Genomic DNA, 21,870 nt, shown 5'->3' with positions numbered 1-21,870 from the left:
ACATTATACATCCTTACACATTATACATCCTTACACATTATACATCCTTACACATTATACATCCTTACACATGATTAATCCTTACACATGATTAATCCTTACACATGATTAATCCTTACACATGATTAATCCTTACACATGATTAATCCTTACACATGATTAATCCTTACACATGATTAATCCTTACACATCATTAATCCTTACACATCATTAATCCTTACACATCATTAATCCTTACACATCATTAATCCTTACACATTATACATCCTTACACATCATTAATCCTTACCCATCATTCATTATTACCATCATTCATTATTACACATCATTCATCATTACACATCATCATTACATCCTTACACATCATTACACACCATTCATCCTTACACATCATTACACACCATTCATCCTTACACATCATTACACATCATTCATCCTTACGATCATTCATCCGTACACAAAATTCATCGTTACGCATCATTCATCATTACACATCATTCATCGTTACACATCATTCATCATTACACATCATTAATCTTTAAACATCATTCATCCTTACACATCATTAATCTTTGCACATCATTAATCTTTGCACATCATTAATCTTTGCACATCATTAATTTTTACACATCATTAATCTTTGCACATCATTAATCTTTGCACATCATTAATCTTTACACATCATTAATTTTTACACATCATTCATTCTTACACATCATTCATTCTTACACATCATTCATTCTTACACATCATTCATCCTTACACATCATTCATCCTTACACATCATTCATCCTTACACATCATTCATCCTTACACATCATTAATCTTTACACATCATTCATCATTACCATTATTCATCATTACCCATCATTCATCCTGGTGCTACCAGATCAGGCTGTCTATTGGCTTCCTGAGACAATGCACCTACGTTGATTTTCTGTTTTTGTTTTCTATGCTCTTTTGTAAAACTTAAATATGTTCTGCAAAAACAAAAACAACAACCCCCTTCCCCTCTCCTTTCCTTTTCCTTCCCTACTTACCAACCCTGTCGCCCCCACCTTTTTTTTGCCCAGTTGATAGCGCACTAGAATAAGCCGACTGGATAAATATCCCTCAATGGGGCAACCAGTTAGCCGTGGGTTACCCGTAATGCCTTAGGACGTGATCCTAGTGATTCAGCTAACCTAGACCTGGGTGCATAAAAGTTTAGGCACTGCAACACATTACTTCGGCCTTTACTTTGGCTAGACGAGCAGTCGGAGAGGCCCGATCCGACCAATCGACCAGTTATGCCATTAGTACTTACATCCAAAGTACCAACTACCACAACAAAGAACGAAACTTAAAGGAACTCTCATTTTTTTTTTCTTCCCCCACTACAAAAAATAGGCAAACCAAGTAAGTGCTAGAAGGCGGTGGCAAGGATCATTCGATTGGAAAGACCAAAACTCAATAGTCCATCTGAGCAAATGTATTTTTGAGGACATATTGAACAGAAAATATAGTGCTTGAGAACTCCTTACAAAAAGAGTATATCCTCCATGTAGCTCCGACATGGTCAAGGCGAATGGGTTTCCCCCTTACTATGCCCCAATTTTGGACTCCGAGGTGGGTAGGGAGCGTGGTTGATGAAAAATAAATCCCAAAATCCATGGCTGATAAAAACAAATGCATCCCCCTCAAAGCCCTTAAAAGAAACCATTCCTCTGACTCTGACCTCAAGCTCAGAAGAAGAACAAAAATTCAAAACTAGAAAAACCGTTCCAACTATAAACGAAGGAAACTTCCCACGATTCTTGGTTATTTAATTAATCGAAAATAAAAGAATTGGAAATTTATCACCTTTCCTAATAGAAAAGATATTATCCACAAAAAGTAAACCAAAAATGATCAAAAAAAAAGATGGAAATCTACTAGTTGAGATAACCAATCTTAGAGATGCTCAATCTCTACTCAAAATGAAGAACTTCCATGAATACAAGTGCAAAGTCTTTCCCCATAAAACACTAAACACTTCGAAACGAGTAATTCGAAGTTATGAACTATCGTTAGCAACTGAAGAAGAAATAAAAACCGAATTAGAAAAACAAGGAGTAATCAACCACATCAACATAAACATAAAAAGAAACAACAAAATAATAACCACCAACACATACATACTAACGTTTAACAAACCAACAATACCTAAGGAAATAAAAATTGGCTACTTAAATGTAAAAGTAGACCAATATATCCCAGCTCCATTAAGATGTTTCCATTGCCAAAAATATGGACATCATAAAGAAACCTGTAAAGGAATAAAAATGTGGAAAATGCGGCAACAAAGAACCTGACCACACCGAAGAAAAATGCATAAATGAGGTGAAATGCACTAACTGCAAAGAAGATCACCCGGTCTTCTCTAAAATATGCAAAACATATAAAAAAGAAAGAGAAATTATAGAAGTAAAGTACAAAAAAAACACCTTTTCAGAAGCCAGAAAATAGTTGAGATGTACATGAAAGACAACACATATGTTGAGACAACAAAAAAGACAACTAAACCATACCAACATAATGAAATACATGATCAATATAGGGAACTGATAAACAAACTGATTACATTGAACATTAAAGAATGGCCAGAATTTCAAAATAGCCTAAAAGAAAAATACTCAAATCTGGGAAACAAAATAGAAATAACAAATCCAAACAAAGAAAGTAAGATTCCATCTACGAGAGAACCATTAAAAAAATTATCACAGAAACCAACAAAACAACCACCAGAAATTAATAAAAACATAAGCAATGATAAAACAGCAAATAAAGAACGTTCCAGAAAAGAAGAAAACCAAACAATAGATACTCAAAATAGATTCCAAATTCTAGAAAAGATGGAAACCGAAAACACCCTAGATAAACACAAGTAATCAAGAGGGAAAAAATGAACAAGAAGCCAAAACAGCAACATCTCAAGCAAGATTCAGATCGACGTCCAGATCCAAACAAACAAAAAAAAAGAAAAAACCCAGCAAAACACTTCAGCAAAGACACAAACTCCGACAAAAGATAAACCCTCTACTTCTAAAGAGATGGAAATAGAGGAAAACTAAACATCCTCATGGATAGAAATAAAACACAACAAATTATCCAATGGAATTGTCGTGGAATAAGATCTAACTATAATGAACTTCTTATACTCATCTCACTCTTCAACCCAGCCATTGTTTGCTTACAAGAAACCTTCCTACAAAACAATAACCATTTCAAAACACCAAACTATGAACAATACAACTATTTCCATAACACAGGTCTTCGTGCTAATGAAGGCACCTCAATTCTTGTAAGGAATGACATACCTCAAAGCAATTTCTCTGTCAAAACAAATCTCCAAGCAATTATAACTCAAGTCACATTTCACAAAACAATCACAATATGCTCAATATACCTCCTCCTCATGAACCAATAAATGAAAATGAACTAGAAAATTTAATAAAACAACTACCTTCACCATTCATTCTCCTAGGAGACTTTAACTGCTACAATATGTTATGGGGATGCGAAGTCACAAGCTCAAAAGGAAACAAAGTTGAACAATTAATAAAAATAACTTGTTCCTTCTCAATCAAAAAAAGCCCACATACTTAAATCCAACAAACGGATCAACTAGTGCCATTGATCTTACCACGTATGATCCATCAAGCTTCTTGGATTATACATGGAGCACTTACGAAGAACCCTGTGGAAGTGATCATTTCCCTATTTTAATCAATTATAGTAACTCCATCCAAAACCACATATCCAGGTGGAACACAAACAAAGCCAACTGGGCTGAATTTAAAGAACTTTGATCACTAAAACTAACAGAACATCAAATCCAAACAGTAGAAGTATTCACGGAATTACTCATAACAATAGCCAAAAAATGCATACCCAAAAATTCTCCTCCTGGAAAAAAAAACAAACCATGGTTCAATCCAGAATGTAAAACGGCCATTAGACAGAGAAAGGCAGCCTTAAGAAAATTTAAAAAACAACCCACAACCAACAACTTAATAGAATACAATCCAAAGAGCTAAAACTCGAAAAACAAAGAATCCAAAAGAACCTGCTGGCAACAATTTGTCAACAAAATCAATATCACCACTAAACCCAAAACCGTCTGGGAAATGATTAGGAAAATAAATAGGAAAATATAATCCGAATCCAATCAAACACCTTCTCACAAATAAACAGAAAATAACTGATAAAAAAGATATTGCTAACACACTAGCTAAAACCTTTGCTGAAAATTCACCATCAAAACACTACAATAAACAATTCCAAATACTTAAGAAACATGAAGAAAAGTACAAAATAAACTTTAACTCCAAAAACCAAGAGCCTTACAATGAAATCTTCTCACTCAATGAACTAGAAACCGCCATAGAAAAATCCCATAACTCAGCTGTAGGACCAGATGAAGTGTACTACAGCTTCCTTAAAGAAATTCCACCCGAATCATTAAAACTCTTTCTCAAAATTTATAACAAAATATGGGAAACAAAAGATTTCTCAACTTCATGGAAAAATGCAACAATAATACCAATACCCAAACTGAGAAAAGATACATCAAACCCAGAAAACTACAGACCAATAGCTCTCACAAACTGCCTATGCAAAACGTTTGAAAGAATGATTAACTACCGTCTTATATGGTATCTAGATGACAACAAAATAATTTCTGAAATCCAGTGTGGATACCAAAAAAATCGAGAATGTATAGACCACATCACTAACCTCAAAAATTATATTAGAGAAGCTTTTATCAATAAGGAACACGTAACATCTGGGGTTTTTTCAGTCTTGAGAAAGCATATGAAACTACCTGGAAACACGGTATCATAAAAGATCTCCACAACATCGGACTCAGAGGCAAATTATCTGAATTCATAAAAAACTTCCTAACAGAAAGATCTTTCCAAGTTCGCATAGACTCAACTTTATCAGACCCACAAAATCAAGAAGAAGGAGTGCCCCAAAGCAGCATATTATCAACAACTATCTTTAACATAAAAATCAATAACATTATAAAAGAACTCTCTCCTGATATACATAGCTCCTTATATGTAGATGACTGCTCAATCAGCTGCAGATCTAAATACACTCACACTATTGAAAGAAAACTACAACATAACATAAATAAAATTAGTAAATGGTAAAAATGGTTTCAAATTCTCCAAAACTAAAACAAAATGCATCCATTTCTGTAACCAACGCAAACTCCACCCTGACCCAACCTTACAGATTGAAGGCGAAAAAATTCCGTTCGTAAATGAACACAAGCAGCTGGGAATCATTTTTGACAAAAAACTAAATTTCATTCCACACATAAATTACATCAAAACCAAATGTAATAAAGCATTACAACTCTTACGAGTCATCGGCCATACAGATTGGGGAGCTGACAAGAACGCGCTACTCAAACTATATAGAGCATTAATTAGATCAAAAATAGATTATGGTAGCTTCATATATCAATCCACCAGAAAGTCATATCTAAAAACCCTCAACACAATATGCCACTCCAGACTAAGACTAGCACTAGGAGCATTTCCAACCTCCCCTGTAGAAAGCCTGTATGCAGGAGCACATGAAACTCTTCCAATGCTTAGAAATCAAAACCTTGGTCTAAAATACTACACAAAACTTACAGCCAACCCCACAAACCCAGCACACAATAGCATTTTAAATCCAAACCGTAAACACCTTTTCAACCAAAAAGAAAATGCAATCAAAACCTTTGGACTTAGAATAAAATCGATTTCCAAAGAAGCATAACCAAAATTCACAAACTGTCCTACTCAAAACCCCTCTCTAGAAAATCGTATTCCCTAACATCGACCTAAGTTTAAGTAAATATGAAAAGAAACATACTCATCCAATAATGTATGATGATCTCGATAAAATCAAAGAAAAGTATCCAGACCACACACACATCTATACAGATGGGTCTAAACAAAATAACACAACAGCCAGTGCAGCAATACTCAATAAATCAATCAAAAAACAATCAAACCTCCCAAAAGAAACTTCAATCTTCAGTGCTGAAATACATGCTCTAATCTTAGATCTCAAACTCGCCTCCAATAACAAAAAAAAACAAATTTATAATCCTTTCAGACTCCCAATCTACCCTAAAAACGATTAAAAATAAAAAGATGGACAACCCCCTAATCGCAAAATTACTCCAGAAATTAACTGAATAAAACAGTAAAAAAGAAATCATTTTCTGCTGGTATTAAAGGTAATGAATTAGCAGATTCAGCAGCAAAAAACGCCTTAAATCTCCCAATCAATGCAAATTTTAAAATTCCATACATAGATCTAAAAAGATGTATCAACGCATATACAACAGAGAAATGGTAAACCTACTGGAATGAACACCCTAACAACAAACTTCACGAAATCATGCCAAAAATCAAAAAAACAAGAACAAAATATGAAACTAAACAGAAAAGAAGTCAAACTAACAAGAATAAAAATATGCCATACTCACTTAAACCACTCATATCTCCTAAAAAAAAGAAAGTCAACCCATCTGTATACCTTGTCAAACATCACTCACAATCAAACACATATTAATTGAATGTACTGATTTTGTAACAGTAAGAAATCGATTCTACAAAGAAAACAATATTAAAGATAAAAACAATCCCCACACCATACTCTCATATCTTAAAAAAATTGGCCTTTATAAAAGAATTTAAAAAGAACTCTTAATACAACGGTCCTGGATATGACCTAAAACTATATCCGATGGTGAGGCCCCACCTTGCAGGCCTTGGGGAGTGTGGAGCCACCCTTTAATTGCCATTGCTCCCAAGTTCATTCTGACCCGGAGTGGTAGTACCTGTTAGGGTCCTAACTATGGGTTAAATAGAATCCGACTTAAAAACAAATATACTCAATTAAAAAATTGTTCTCAAAATAAATAGATTCGGCATTAAATAACCTGAAAAAGGTTGATATGCTGTAAAACAAAAACAACAAACCAACATCATTCATCCTTACACATCATTCATCATTACACATCATTCATCATTACACATCATTGTTACATATAATTCATCCTTACAAGCATTCATCATTACACATCATTCATTATTACACATCATTCATCCTTACACATCATTCATCATTGCACGTCATTCATCATTGCACGTCATTCATCATTACACATCATTCATCCTTACACATCATTCATCATTACACATCACTTATCATTACACATCACTTATCATTACACATCATTTATCATTACACATCATTCATCAGTACCCATCATTCATCCTAACAATCATTCATCATTACATATCATTCATCATTACATATCATTCATCCTTACAATCATTCATCATTACACATCATTCATCATTACACATCATTCATCATTACACATCATTCATCATTACACATCATTCATCATTACAATCATTCATCATTACACATAATTCATCCTTACAATCATTCATCCTTACACATCATTCATCATTACACATCATTCATCCTTACAATCATTCATCCTTACAATCATTCATCCTTACAATCATTCATCCTTACAATCGTTCATCCTTACAAATCATCATCATTACACATCATTCATCCTAACAATCATTCATCCTTACAATCATTCATCCTTACAATCATTCATCATTACACATCATTCATCATTACACATCATTCATCCTTACAATCATTCATCATTACCCATCATTCATCATTACCCATCGTTCATCCTTACACATCGTTCATCCTTACACATCGTTCATCCTTACACATCATTCATTATTACAATTATTCATTATTACAATAATTCATCATAACACATTATGCATCATTACATGTCATTAATCCTTACACATCATTCATCATTACCATTATTCATCATTACACATCATTCATCATTACCCGTCATTCATCATTACCCATCATTCATCATTACCATGATTCATCCTTACACAACACTCATTATTACACATCATTGTTCATTACACATCATTGTTCATTACACATCATTGTTCATTACACATCATTGTTCATTACACATCATTGTTCATTACACATCATTGTTCATTACACATCATTTTTCATTACACATCATTCGTCATTACACATCATTCGTCATTACACATCATTGTTCATTACACATCATTGTTCATTACACATCATTCTTCATTACACATCATTCTTCATTACACATCATTCATCTTTTCCATCATTCCCATCATTCATCATTACAATCATTCATCCTTACACGTTATTCATCATTACACATCATTCATCATTACCATGATTCATCCTTACACAACACTCATTATTACACATCATTGTTCATTACACATCATTGTTCAATACACATCATTTTTCATTACACATCATTCGTCATTACACATCATTGTTCATTACACATCATTCTTCATTACACATCATTCTTCATTACACATCATTCTTCATTACACATCATTCATCTTTTCCATCATTCCCATCATTCATCATTACAATCATTCATCCTTACACGTTATTCATCATTACACATCATTCATCATTACCATGATTCATCCTTACACAACACTCATTATTACACATCATTGTTCATTACACATCATTCTTCATTACACATCATTGTTCATTACACATCATTTTTCATTACACATCATTCGTCATTACACATCATTCTTCATTACACATCATTGTTCATTACACATCATTGTTCATTACACATCATTGTTCCTTACACATCATTGTTCCTTACACATCATTTTTCATTACACATCATTGTTCATTACACATCATTCTTCATTACACATCATTCATCTTTTCCATCATTCCCATCATTCATCATTACAATCATTCATCCTTACACGTTATTCATCATTACACATCATTCATCAGTACACATCATTCATCATTATGCATCATTATTACCCATCACTCATCATTCAATATGGTCGAATATGTTTTTTTGTTTGGAGACAAGTAAAACTAAATTATAATTTTATTTCTGGATTAAAAGTACCATTATATATATCTACAATTAATCTATATCACTATAAATTAAATATAAATAAATTAATTAAATCATTACTATCGTTCATCATTATGGATCGTTCATCATTACCCATCATTCATCATTGCCAACATTCATCATTATGTATCATTCATCATTCCCATAGTACATCATTCCCAACATTCATCATTCCCAACATTCATCATTCCTAACATTCATCATTCCCAACATTCATCATTACCATCATCCATAATTACCATCATCCATCATTGCCATCATCCATCATTATACATCATTCATCATTGCCATCATTCATCATTGCCATCATTCATCATTATACATCGTTCATCATTATACATCGTTCATCATTATACACCATTCATCATTATACATCATGCATCATTTCTATCATTCATCCTTATCCATCATTCATCCTTATCCATCATTCATCCTTATCCATCATTCATCCTTATCCATCATTCATCCTTACCCATCATTCATCCTTACCCATCATTCATCCTTACCCATCGTTCATCATTACCCATCGTTTATCAATTACAGATTATTCATCAATTACAGATCATTCATCATTATCCATCATTTATCATTTCCATCATTCATCGTTACCCATCATTCATCATTTCTATCATCATTCCCATCATTCATCATTCCCATCATTCATCATTCCCATCATTCATCCTTACCCATCATTCATCATTACCAATCATTTATCATTTCTATCATTCATCATTTCTATCATCATTCCTCAATTCCATCATTCATCATTTCTATCATCATTCTTCATTTCTATCATCATTCATCATTCCCATCATCATTCTTCATTTCTATCATCATTCATCATTCCCATCATTCATCATTCCCATCATCATTCCCATCATTCATCATTTCAATCATTCATCATTACCATCATTCATCATTACCCATCATTCATCATTACCCATCATTCATCATTACCCATCATTCATCATTACCCATCATTCATCATTACCCATCATTCATCATTACCCATCATTCATCATTACCCATCATTCATCATTACCCATCATTCATCATTACCCATCATTCATCATTTCAATCATTCATCATTAACATGATTCATCATTTCAGTCATTCATCATTCCCATCATTTCAATCATTCATCATTACTCATCATTCATCCTTACCTATCATTCGTCATTACCCATTACCCATCGGTCATCATTCAATAAGGTCGAATATGTTTCTTTTTGTTTGGAGACAATAAAACTAAATTACAATTTTATTTCTGGATTAAAAGTACCATTATATAGATCTACAATTAATCTATATCCCTATAAAGTTGAGATTTTTTTTTTGCACTAACATTGATATTAAAAGCCTACTTTTTCTATTGAAAAATTATTAAAATGAACTTAAACTTTAGGCATGGCCAAAATGAAAGGAGGGGGTAAGTATTTTTTGACGGAATCTGTCTTTAAAAATCTACGAAAAATCCAATAATTATCCAATCAATACGTAATTTTCACCGATTATATAGTGAAGAATAAACTTTATAAGTGTGTACTTTTTTCATAATTGATTTTTATGTATATATTTTTTTTTGCCTAAACCCACCCCCTTCTTTATTCGTGGTTACAAATATGTTTAAAATTATCAGACGAAATTGAATAAAATATATTGTATTGTGGAGAGTGAGGACTGTAGATAAAACAACTGCACATGTACCAGATTTTAAGGTTAAAATCCAAATTTTGAATGTGTTTAATTTTTCATTATGTTTTGAAGTGTGAAATTTGTATATGTTAATAATTATTCTTTCAGATTAGCAAAAAAAAAGATTTATTTTTTCATTATTTTTACAAAAAACACTACTTTAAAATCTTAAAAAAATAAATTAATGATTTTCTTTTAGTGAGCCTAATATTTCTAATATGCCATTAAATAGAAAATGTTTTGAAGAATACATACCAAAAAAGAAAAAATCGATAACTGCGCATTTTGTTAAAAATATGAGAAATTCTTTCAGCAATTTTTCGTTAGGTAATATTTTCTCACCTATGTTAGACCATAGAGATCTACAAACAGTTGTTATCTCCCCGTTTTCCTTTTTGCTGTGACTTGCGCTTCACTTTGTTTAAAGTGTTGGGGACTTTTGCATCTATCACACACTCTCATCTTGGTCCTCAAGGCAAGACAGGGTCAAGACGACCAAGCATTATACTAGATGCAGGAGTTGTCTCCAACACATACAGTGCCTAGCATTCCTAAAATGATCACCCATCTGGTACTGGCCAGCCTCATTGTTGCTTAACTTTAGGGGTTATGTGGGCAATAAATATATATCGCATGAAAAAAGAATTAAGTCCTTGATTCTTCACTTAATTGTAAAAACATTAAAAATGCATGGAAATTTACAAGACTAAATGACTTTATTTATTCAGGAAAAGACTACCATTGTTTCTTTGAAACTATCATTAAATTTTGGATTTTTTAATTTCACCACACGAAATCTATAGACTGAGATAAAAGATGGAATTATTTGAAATTCAGGTACTTATATTATAATATTTTTGCATATTCTTCTAGCAAATCATCCTAAATAGACAAAAAAAAATTGATTCTTAAATTCTATTAAAAATAGTAGAAAAAGTTTTATGCTTTTCATATGATAAAAATCAGGTTTTTATCTTCCTGGAAAAAATGTTGCTTAAGAATAATGGGTTTTAGTAGATTTTAATTCCATTTTTAAATAAAAACAACTTCTATTCTTTGGCTGTGGATATGTGAGCAACTTTATAAAGTTTAACTGATTTGCATATTCCTTTGAAAAATGAATGTTCTTAATTACTTAATTTTTTATAATTTCTTATTGGTTTGATTAAACTTTTACTATTTATGCATATTTTCTACATTAAAATGAACTTAATATACTTAGTCAAGGATATGCAAAGTTAACTAATTTGCAGATTCCTTTGAAAACTGGTGTGTTATGGTTTCTAATTAGATGATTAGTTTCATTTTGCTATGCACGGTTTATACATTTTGCATAAAATTTAAGATGAAAACATTTTAGTGCACAGTAATATATATATATATATATATATATATATATATATATATATATATATATATAGCACTTTAAAAATAATATGCTGAAAAATCCTAGGGGCCCCTTTCACCAACAAACTCATCAGGAGTTGATCATTGGTATAACACAGAAATACAAAAACAAATTAAATTATCACGAAAGAGCAAATACTGAAGCATATATGAGAAAAAGGAAAAAAAAAAACGTATGAGAATTCATGTAAAATATATACACACAATTATATAAAATGTATGTCCAAATAATATGGAGTGGGTATGGAAACGATTAAAATATATCTTCGAACAAAAGTCCAATGATTTAATAAATTCCTTCTGTCAACAGAGAGAGAGAGATCCTATGTGAAAATAATCGAAACTGACTCCAAAATTTTTAAATGATTTTGAGAATCAGCCTTGAGTAAGATTATAAACAATTCATTGTATATGCATTAGCACAAGCTGGATTTTCGATTAAGTGTTGGCCAATCGCAAATTCCAGGTTGAGAGCGATGTGGCTTGCCCAGTCTAATTTCTATTGGGATATACTGGTTAATGTGTGTCTGCAAATTTAAGGTGATTCAACCTACATACCAGTAGTACACTGGCAATTGAATTCATAAATAACATTGCTTTGTGTGATGTAAGGCAAACTATCCTTCATAACCAGGGAGAATACAGATTTTACAACAAAAAACAAACCTAATACAATTTGATACCTACTTAATGATCCGTCTGCCCAAATACTAACCAGCATCTCCAATCCAAGGAAGTTTTAAATAAATAGGGCACTTGGAGGGACCTAGAGCTATAGGAAAATTGTATTTTTTTACTTGATTATAATTAATCAAATTCTCAAGGTAACCATTCCTAACCAAAATGTCTTTTTCATTCATGTTCAAGTTTGTTCGAAGTTTGTTCAAATTTTAAGTCCTCTATTCACTAATGTCTGAATAAGCCCTATTTTCCTGGAAGTAAGTACAAATGAGTGCCAATCCATATAAAGACCGGTAAAGGATGTTTGTGATAAACTGTAGTAAGAAAAGAACTCTTACTACATTCAATCAAAACATCCAGGAAAGGTAAGCAACTATTATTCTTTTCTCCATAGTAAATGATAATTAAATGATAGTGAGAATTGAGATTGTTGAAAAAAATGATTTTTACTTCACTCTGAGAAGCAAAGGCACCAACGTGTGTAAAATATATTGAAGACTTCAATATATTACTAAACAGTACCGACATAGAAACCAATAAAAATATCCGCTTTTCAGATTTTTTGACATTCCCCCCTTCCTCCAGTTATTACTAGTAATAATCCTCATATTTCTATCATAAACAAAAACCCCTACTTACATATGGTCAGCTATCATAACACACAAGATATCTTCTACATGCTGAATCACTGAGATTTCCAAAGCTTTGAAAACCACAGCCCTCGGCACTGATCCACAAAAATGTCACACCCCTAACTAACCTTAATCCCATCAGATGCCTGGCAAATGGTGCCTATTATTGCCCTAACTATTGTTTCAAAGGACCATGTGTGATTTTACCTGCATCTAAAACCTGCCTCTTTTGGCCCATAGAAAATGCGAATACCAAATTTCCCGGCAACTATCTGTGGCAGGAGAAAATCACAAAACAAAACATAAAAAAAACATGCTATTCACCTCTGAAAATAATAAAATAAATCATGACTGTAATGCAACATTCAACCTATCATCTTAACCCATGTTGACATCTATATCTTAATTAGCCATCTTGTAATTTTTTTTTTTTCTTTATAATTATTTATATATTCCTTTCCATAACTCAACTAATTTAGGGTGCAATGGCCTCCCAAGGCAAAGTTTACAACCAATATTACAATCACATCAACATTTTTCGATCACAACAAAATCGATTTTACATAAAGTTCAACAATCATCGTAATGTACTGAAATACAACAAAAATGCACAATGACCTGAACAAAATCACAAAATAGTAAAAAAAAAATACAACAGTTCAATTAACTAGGTATTCAGAAACACAAAAACATTTTTTTTTTTTTTTTTTTTTTTCAAAGTTCTTTCGAGCCAAAACGAATTTATAGCTCACTTGCACTAAACAACTTTCATTCCTGGTTTATAACAATGAAAAATAACCTTATTCACGCTCTCTCTTTTTTTTCTTTCCATATAATTTTCTATGTCAACAATGCGAGAAACTTCCTCAACCAAAGGTTACACAATTACATAAACATTTTTTTTTCAAATACAAAATACATTAACGAAACACAAAATACAACTATAAGCAATAAGAATCAATCTTCAACCATTGTCCAACCAATTCAGTAAACTGCAAACAACAACAGCAAAAAAATACTCTTTCCAAAAGTCTCCCATAAAAAATGTCCCTGGAAAAAAAAATAGCATCATTTGTTTTTTTTCTTTTTCTTTTTCTTTTTTTTTTTTTCTTTCTTTCCGTATATCGACAGACCAAACAATGTGCACGGCGTTACATAACAAACAATTCAAAGCCTATGTATTCAACCTTGCTGCTTTCTTTTCTTTTTTTATCTACAATACAATTCAGCAAATCAACCCCTTTTTTACTTCAATTTGCAATTCAACCACTTTTTAACACAAAATTTTTTCATCTTATTATTACATATGTATGCATGGATATGGATATGGTTGTGTCACCTCTATGCCACTTCGGACTAATGTTATATTTTCTTATTAAAAGAGGTTCTTAGAGAGTCTTATTAAGAGGGATGTTGCTGTGTCTTAGAGAGATGTTGTAGAGACTTAGAGAGATTGTTCGTTTTATGACGCGATTCATATATATGAAAAGTTCATACTTAGAAGTGTAGAAGCTCTTTGAGTGAGGAAACAGTGTTCAGACAGTCTTAGTGTTCATATTGTGTATGTAAAGACATTTTAAACCACATGATATACATAAGACATATATAACAATTTTTATTTTACCTTTTGGTAGAATTACAACACAAAGACGACGTTTATAAAAACACATGATGGGTTTATTTCTTCTCCCGACCGGCCGTGGTTTTCTGAGTCAAGAATTCAATGCTTCACATTCTAAGTTTCAAAAGTGACCGTCTCGCTTCTAGACGTTCGAATCTCAACTGCAGACTATCGTCTGTCATCCTCAAACTCCCTCTGACTCTCTCTGTTTCTCCTTGCTTAACTCTAAAGTTTTCTAACTATATCGAGAACTTCCCATTTTCCATGACGTCATACACATGTTAAAACATGTGTCTTCTTTCACGTGTTCTGGAAATGCGTGTCCAAAACTTTTTCCTTTGTTTACAAAAGGAATTTTAACCTATATTCCCAGTAACCTATATTTCCAATATGTTAAAAACATGTTTATTAAATTATCTTGTAGTTGCATTCCTCAATTGAATTTTTCATAACAGAATTGACAACGCACATTCTTTTCTTGAAACTATTTTATCTCTAAGCTAAACAATGGTTTGTTTTCGCATTCCATTGCTAATTTTCTCTCGTAATTTATTTCTAAACCTAATTTACGAGGTTTGAATTTCGTCTATGCTATTTCATTTTCATTTTAACTAAATCTCTCTATTTTTATACTTACATGAAAAGGGGACAGCCCTTATCATGTAACACTAAGACCAGTACTGGGAGCATTTAGAACCTCCCCTAAAACCTATATGCAGAAGCGCATGAACCCTCTCCAATGCTTACAAACCAAATCCTTGGTCTAAAGTACTACACAAAATTAAGTCAACCCCACAAACCAAGCACACAATAACTCTTTAAACCCAATTGGACAAGTAAAGTGATATTAATTTAAATACATTTGTAGTCTTTAATCTCCTTGAGACACACTCAGTGTTTCCAATGAATGATGACCACTATGCACTCCTGTTGAAAATCTTGAATGTAATAAAATTTCTTTTCTCAATGTTTCAAACATTACATTTAATTTTCTTTGTTGTTATAAGAGTCTATCTCAAAAATCCTACTAGAAGTTTATGAACAAACGTTTGTTTGTTCATAAACTTCAAATACAAATGAAATCCAGTTTTATAAAGGTGGAACTCAGATTTTCGATTATGGGTAAGCTATTTATATTGGTTTTATTTTTAGTTTGTTAGTTTATTGTTTTTGTTTTTTTTTTTGTTTTTTTTTTTCATTTTTAGTGTTGAACTTGGCAAGACTTTTGCCAAAATGATTCAACCTGAACTTCGTACTGATGACAATATCACTTCACACGATGCTTCAACTAATGGACTCATTGGCTTTATCAAGATGAACCGAAAATAGATTGGTGACAATTGTTCAACTGTTACAGTAAGCAATTATTTTTCTGGGCAATTATCTGATAGTTAACCAGTCTGAGGGGAGGGAAGTAATTGTATATTATCAACTTTAAATGTATGTGATTGATTCCATGGTGACTGATTATTTGGAATGTTGAATTGTGCTCTGTGTTATGCTGTTCAATCACATGTTCGGAAAGAGGGTTTTTACCTGACCTGTCTTCTACCCTAAAATATGCCTCTCACATCATTTGAATGGTTAAGATTTAATCTTATTAGATTTTGGTTATTGCCCAATAGATTGGAATTTTTTCTTCTGTTTAAGATTGATGTTAGTTTTGAGCCTGCCCCTTCTTTTGAAACTTTGATGCATGTCAGTTTAAAATTTGCTGAACATGAAAACCTCTTCAAAGGATCATTTTTTTTTATCACCTTCACCCTAAACAAGGCATATCGCCACTTGGACATAGGAGCTACTAAGAAAGATTAACAAGATGCTGGTTTCTAGTACAGTCAGGGAAGCAGGTAGCAGGAAGGGAATTCCACAGTCTAGCTGTTCAAGGGAAGAAGCTATTAGAATAGAAAACTTCCTGGCATTTAAGGACCTCAACAGTAAAAGGGGTGTGATTTTGTTGCTAAGTAGGTTTATTGAGGATATGCATCGAAGAGGCACAAGTATAAGGAGTTCATCAGAGCACAAAATACTTGTAAAACAGACACAGGGATGCAACCTTGCGGCGATGGGGCAAGGGTTGGAGCCAAGTTGACAAAGCGGGACCTATTAGATTGGAGACTCTTTTTTGGGCTTTATCCAAGAGAGAGAGACTAGTGGCGGATGCACCAGTCCAAATGTGGCAGCAATACTCCATCCATAGGGGAATGGTGGCCTTGTTGAGATACAGAATACTCAGGTGTAAGTAGTTTTCAGCAGCTTTCACGTCTTCAATGTATTTGTTCCAATTCATATTTCCTGTGAATGTTAAGCCGAGGAATTTGAAGGAAGAATTCTCAGGTAAGGTGTTATTTGTCATGAATATTGGTGGTTTGAGAAACTTCTTGTAATCGTTTAAGGAGAACAGCTTAGTCTTACTAGCATTAAATGTTACCATCCATTTACGATCACATTCTACTACAGTCTGGAGGTCATTTTCTAAAGATTCAGACACTGTTTTAGATTTGTGTACATTCATACTTCCCTTGTGCATATTATAGTGCTGTATCATCAGCAAATATTCCCATTTCAGAATTATATTATCAGGGAGGTTGTTTACGAATATCAGGAATCTAAGGACCAATACTCTTGCATTAATTCTACGCTGTTTGGATGATCCTATTGTCTAAGAATGATCTAATTGTTGCCACAACAAAAGGACCTATAAATTCACCCTTGTCCGTTCATCTGTCCGCACTTTTCTCAATAACTACACCTTGGAATTTTTAGAAATTTTGCACAAACATTAAACATGATATGAGTAAAAATTTAGCAGAACAGATTTTCCAGGAAAACCCCTGTTGCCCCCTAAGAGTGCCTTTCGGGTTAAAATGGCTAAAATTGACACTTTTGTGCTTATTAAAAAAAATTGATGCCTTGGATTTTTATAAAACTTTCTGAAAAGTTGTAACTAACTGATTTCTATATAATTTTGTTTGTCTATACTTCGCGATAACTTTTGGGCAAGGCCACTTTTAGGGCTAATAAAAACACTCCATTTTTGGGACTATTTTACCATATTTGTCCAGTTTTGCATGGTGCTGAACTCAAATTTAAATATGTTAAAGCATTGAGGACTTTTGGGGCTAAATGGGGAGGGGGCGGGCAAATGATGGACTAAGTCATTTCTTTTTTTGCATGGTGCAGAACTCAAATTTACATATGTTAAGGCCTAAATCTGCACCGTTTATGAACAAACGGTGCAGATTTAGGCCTTAACATATGTAAATTTCAGCAAGATTTGACATCCCCTGGGGACTTTTGGGACTAAATGAGGCGGGGGGGGTGCTGAATCTAGGCATTTTTTTTATGCTCCATTTACTGTGCAATCATGGGGGACCATGCATGCTTCACTTGTTATATTTAGGATCCTCCTAACAAAGCCTCTGATGTCAGTCCCAGAACATCTGTCAGGTATCTTCATAAGCTGGGCTACTATTGTAGAGTTGCGAGAAGGAAACCTTCTTCATCCTTCCAATATCAAGCTCAGAAAAGATTGGGCTCATGAGATAGTGGAAAGACCTAGGACCTTTTGGACCAATGTCATTTTCTCTGACATGTTAGGATTTGTATTATTTTCCGACAGTGGAATATGGAGGCTCCCTCAACAAAAGTTTGACTGCAACCAATGCTGAAACATGGAGTGCAATTTGAAGTGATAGTCGCTCAAACCTGGTGGAGTGCAAAGGAAACATCAATTCTGCTAAATGTTTCAAAATTATATGAAGGATCCCTACCAATGTTTTCAAGTTGTAAAGTGAACCAAGTTAACTCCCTATTCATGGAAGACAGAGCTCCTTGTCACTCTCCTAACATTGGTTGAGCCAAAATAGGATTAATAAACTTTCATAGCCAAGTCAGTATGAACCCAATTGAAAACTTTTGAGGCATATTAGACCAGAACCTTCTCAAAAAGAAAAGGAAGTCCTCTTCTATACCTGAACTTTTAGCATTGTTGTCGGCAAGAAATTCCTCAATGATATTCATCAACTGATCAATACCATGTCTAGAAGGGTCTTAGCATTAAAAACAGCAAAGGGAATGTCAAGAAAGTATTAGTTATTAAATTTGTAACCATTTTATTTTTGATTTTGTGCTATAAATTATGTTTATTGAAATAAACTGTTTCTGTGGGTGTCTATTCTTTTCTGTCATGTGTGTGTGTAATATATAATATAAATGTGGGGTAATATATATATAGGGGAGTTATGGAAAAATGAGATCAATTCTTTAGAGGAGACTTATCGAGATAATGCAAAGCTCAACAAATTGTTATTTTATTTCTTTATTTACTGCTATATAAATAGCAGTAAATAAAGAAATAAAATAATGATATACTATATATATATACTAATATATATATATATATATATATATATATATATATATATATATATATATATATATATAGATTTATTCAATAAGTGTATACATAAATTAGGAGTGTAAGGTAATTGGGAACACCTTATATACTTATTTCAATGCCTAATGCTTCTCATGAGAAAAGGAGAGAAGATGCTAGGTAACATAATAGGGATGCGATGTCTAGCATTAGGAGTGAAATAAATATTAGATCTCGCAGAGATCAATTTAGTTTCCCCAAACAACATCAATGTTTTATTTTGCTCCCAGTGTAACTATTGCTAGACGTCACATCCCTATTATCTTATTTTCTCTCCTCTTCTAATGAGAAGCATTAGACATGGTATAAAGAGTTCCTTCCAACACCCTTAATTAATGTATGAATAAATCTATATATAGTTTTATGTCATCATTTTCTTTCTTTATTTATATATATATATATATATATATATATATATATATAAATTCATTCAGCGAAAGGGAATCGCTTCGTCAGGCCAAGGACATCTTACTGGGTTTTCGCTGAAACATGTATGCTTATGATGACATAAAACTATATATAGATTTATTCATTTATTCATACATTATTTGTAAACTAAATTCACTTATTTTGGCTCTGTCTAAACATTGAACACTCTTTTGGTAGACACATTTATATATTTTGTTTTGAACAAACAAATAATTACTACCAATACAATATATATATATATATATATAAAAAGAGTTTGAATGATCTATCCACTGGCAGTTGCTTTCGAAGACATCAAATCAATGTCACTATTAAAATCAATTTCATTTCCTTTTTTCAAATCAAATTCATTGACCTTTTAAAGGTGTGTGTGGGGGGGGTAATTGATTTGCAAGATGGTTTGCATTAATTTTACTCTACTAGTAGTTGTTTATTTCTGATGCAAGAAGTAACTTCTGAATGTCTCACTGGTGGTAATGCCACCATTATGACTGGTAAGAAGCATCCAAATAAAAATCTTCTGTCATTGCTATTAGTAATTTGTATTCTTATTTTTGTTAAATTCTAGAATTTAATATTGATTTGTTTCTTTGTGTTTTTCAGGTGGATGCCTCCGTTTCTGATTTTCTTTCTCATCACTCCTATTAAACTTTTTTATTTTCTTTTCAATGTTACTTTCAGTTTATCTATTAAAGAAAATTTGTAGTCTTCAAGTAGCCATTTTATAGCTTTTGATAAGGCTTCAATTGATGGCTACTGTAATGCTTGGATAATTTTAGGATTGTTTATTTTTTTTTTTGCTTTAATAAAATTTGACGAAAACTTTTCGTTTCTATTTTTTTTTTATTCACAAAATGGATTATTTTCAGCAAACTATCATTGGTTAATTGCATTTTTCAAGAGTTTTTCTTTTGCCATTATAATTATTATTGACTTTCAATGATTATAATTTTGTATAATCATTTTTTACTTGAAAGTATAATAATTATTTTGTTATTAAATTTCACTTTTGCTATCTTCCACTTGCAAATTTAAAGCCTCCAAATCCTAACCTCACAAGTATAGGAAATGCTAGTGTCAATGAAGAGAATGGTTTATTCTTACAAATTAGTAAAATAGGAGCTGGTGGCTACTGTTAAGTAAAAAAGAATCCAACTTTTAAAAATCTTCAGTAAGAACAACAACCTGATACCACCTGCAAAATATAGACAATGTGTCTATATTTTAGTTCAGCATTACAGTAGCCTTCCCAAATTTCACAAAGATTGATTCCATTGAGGCTTATTGTCAGCACCTAAGATTCAGCATGCCATCCATTGAGCCAATTCCTAGTAGATATAATCACCCCAATCATCCCCATCCCATGTTAAAGAATTCAGTTCACTTGGTGGAAAAATCAATGTCACATTCATGGTGCCGTTTAGATGCTGCGAGTCTGACAAGACTCTGACTTTGGTATGGGATAAGTTGACTTCTGGAACGCACTTGCATACCAATTTATAATAGAGATGTTGACTTTTTGCATAGAAATTACATACTTTGTTATATCAACAGGAAAAGATCAAGCTATGGAATCACCGTTAGTATTGGTCAATGTATACATGGGATACTTTGAGGAAATAGCATAAAACCAATATGATTCATACTCTGACCTCATCAGGAAATGCCATCCATTGAGCCAATTCCTGGGCGACACCAGGAATACCGTTCAGATAGATGAGATAAATTTTTCATGTATGGTAAGAGGGGCTATGTTGACACTCAGGAAAAACAGATGTCCAGGAAATTCAGTCCATCAAAAAATATGTTTCAATGAAAATAAAATATAAATATGATGATAGGATTCTTTGGAACAGGGGATTATTTTTCTAAAATGTTTGGTAAAAATGAATTTTAAATGAGGGAGACAATTACAATAACT

At 32.5% G+C, this 21,870-nt stretch overlaps 1 protein-coding gene across 1 annotated transcript in view; it reads left to right on the top strand.

Annotated features, from left to right (window-relative positions):
- Nucleotides 1-20,776, top strand: part of LOC145273799 (glucose-6-phosphate isomerase-like) — a 57,309-nt gene extending 36,533 nt beyond the window's left edge. The window contains exons 6-7 of the mRNA XM_080127133.1: nucleotides 16,288-16,438; nucleotides 20,553-20,776. Of these exons, the coding sequence (XP_079983259.1) occupies nucleotides 16,288-16,411 (124 nt within the window). The 3' untranslated portion in view covers nucleotides 16,412-16,438; nucleotides 20,553-20,776. The remainder of the gene's footprint in view (nucleotides 1-16,287; nucleotides 16,439-20,552) is intronic.
- The last annotated feature ends 1,094 nt before the right edge of the window (nucleotides 20,777-21,870 follow it).

This window comes from Euprymna scolopes, unplaced genomic scaffold, assembly GCF_053919585.1.
Source record: "Euprymna scolopes isolate OS-2025 unplaced genomic scaffold, ASM5391958v1 sca18, whole genome shotgun sequence".
In the NCBI taxonomy this organism is placed as follows: domain Eukaryota; kingdom Metazoa; phylum Mollusca; class Cephalopoda; order Sepiida; family Sepiolidae; genus Euprymna; species Euprymna scolopes.
The sequence above is the reverse complement of the archived record's forward strand: the minus strand, read 5'-3'. Positions and strand labels throughout refer to the sequence as shown.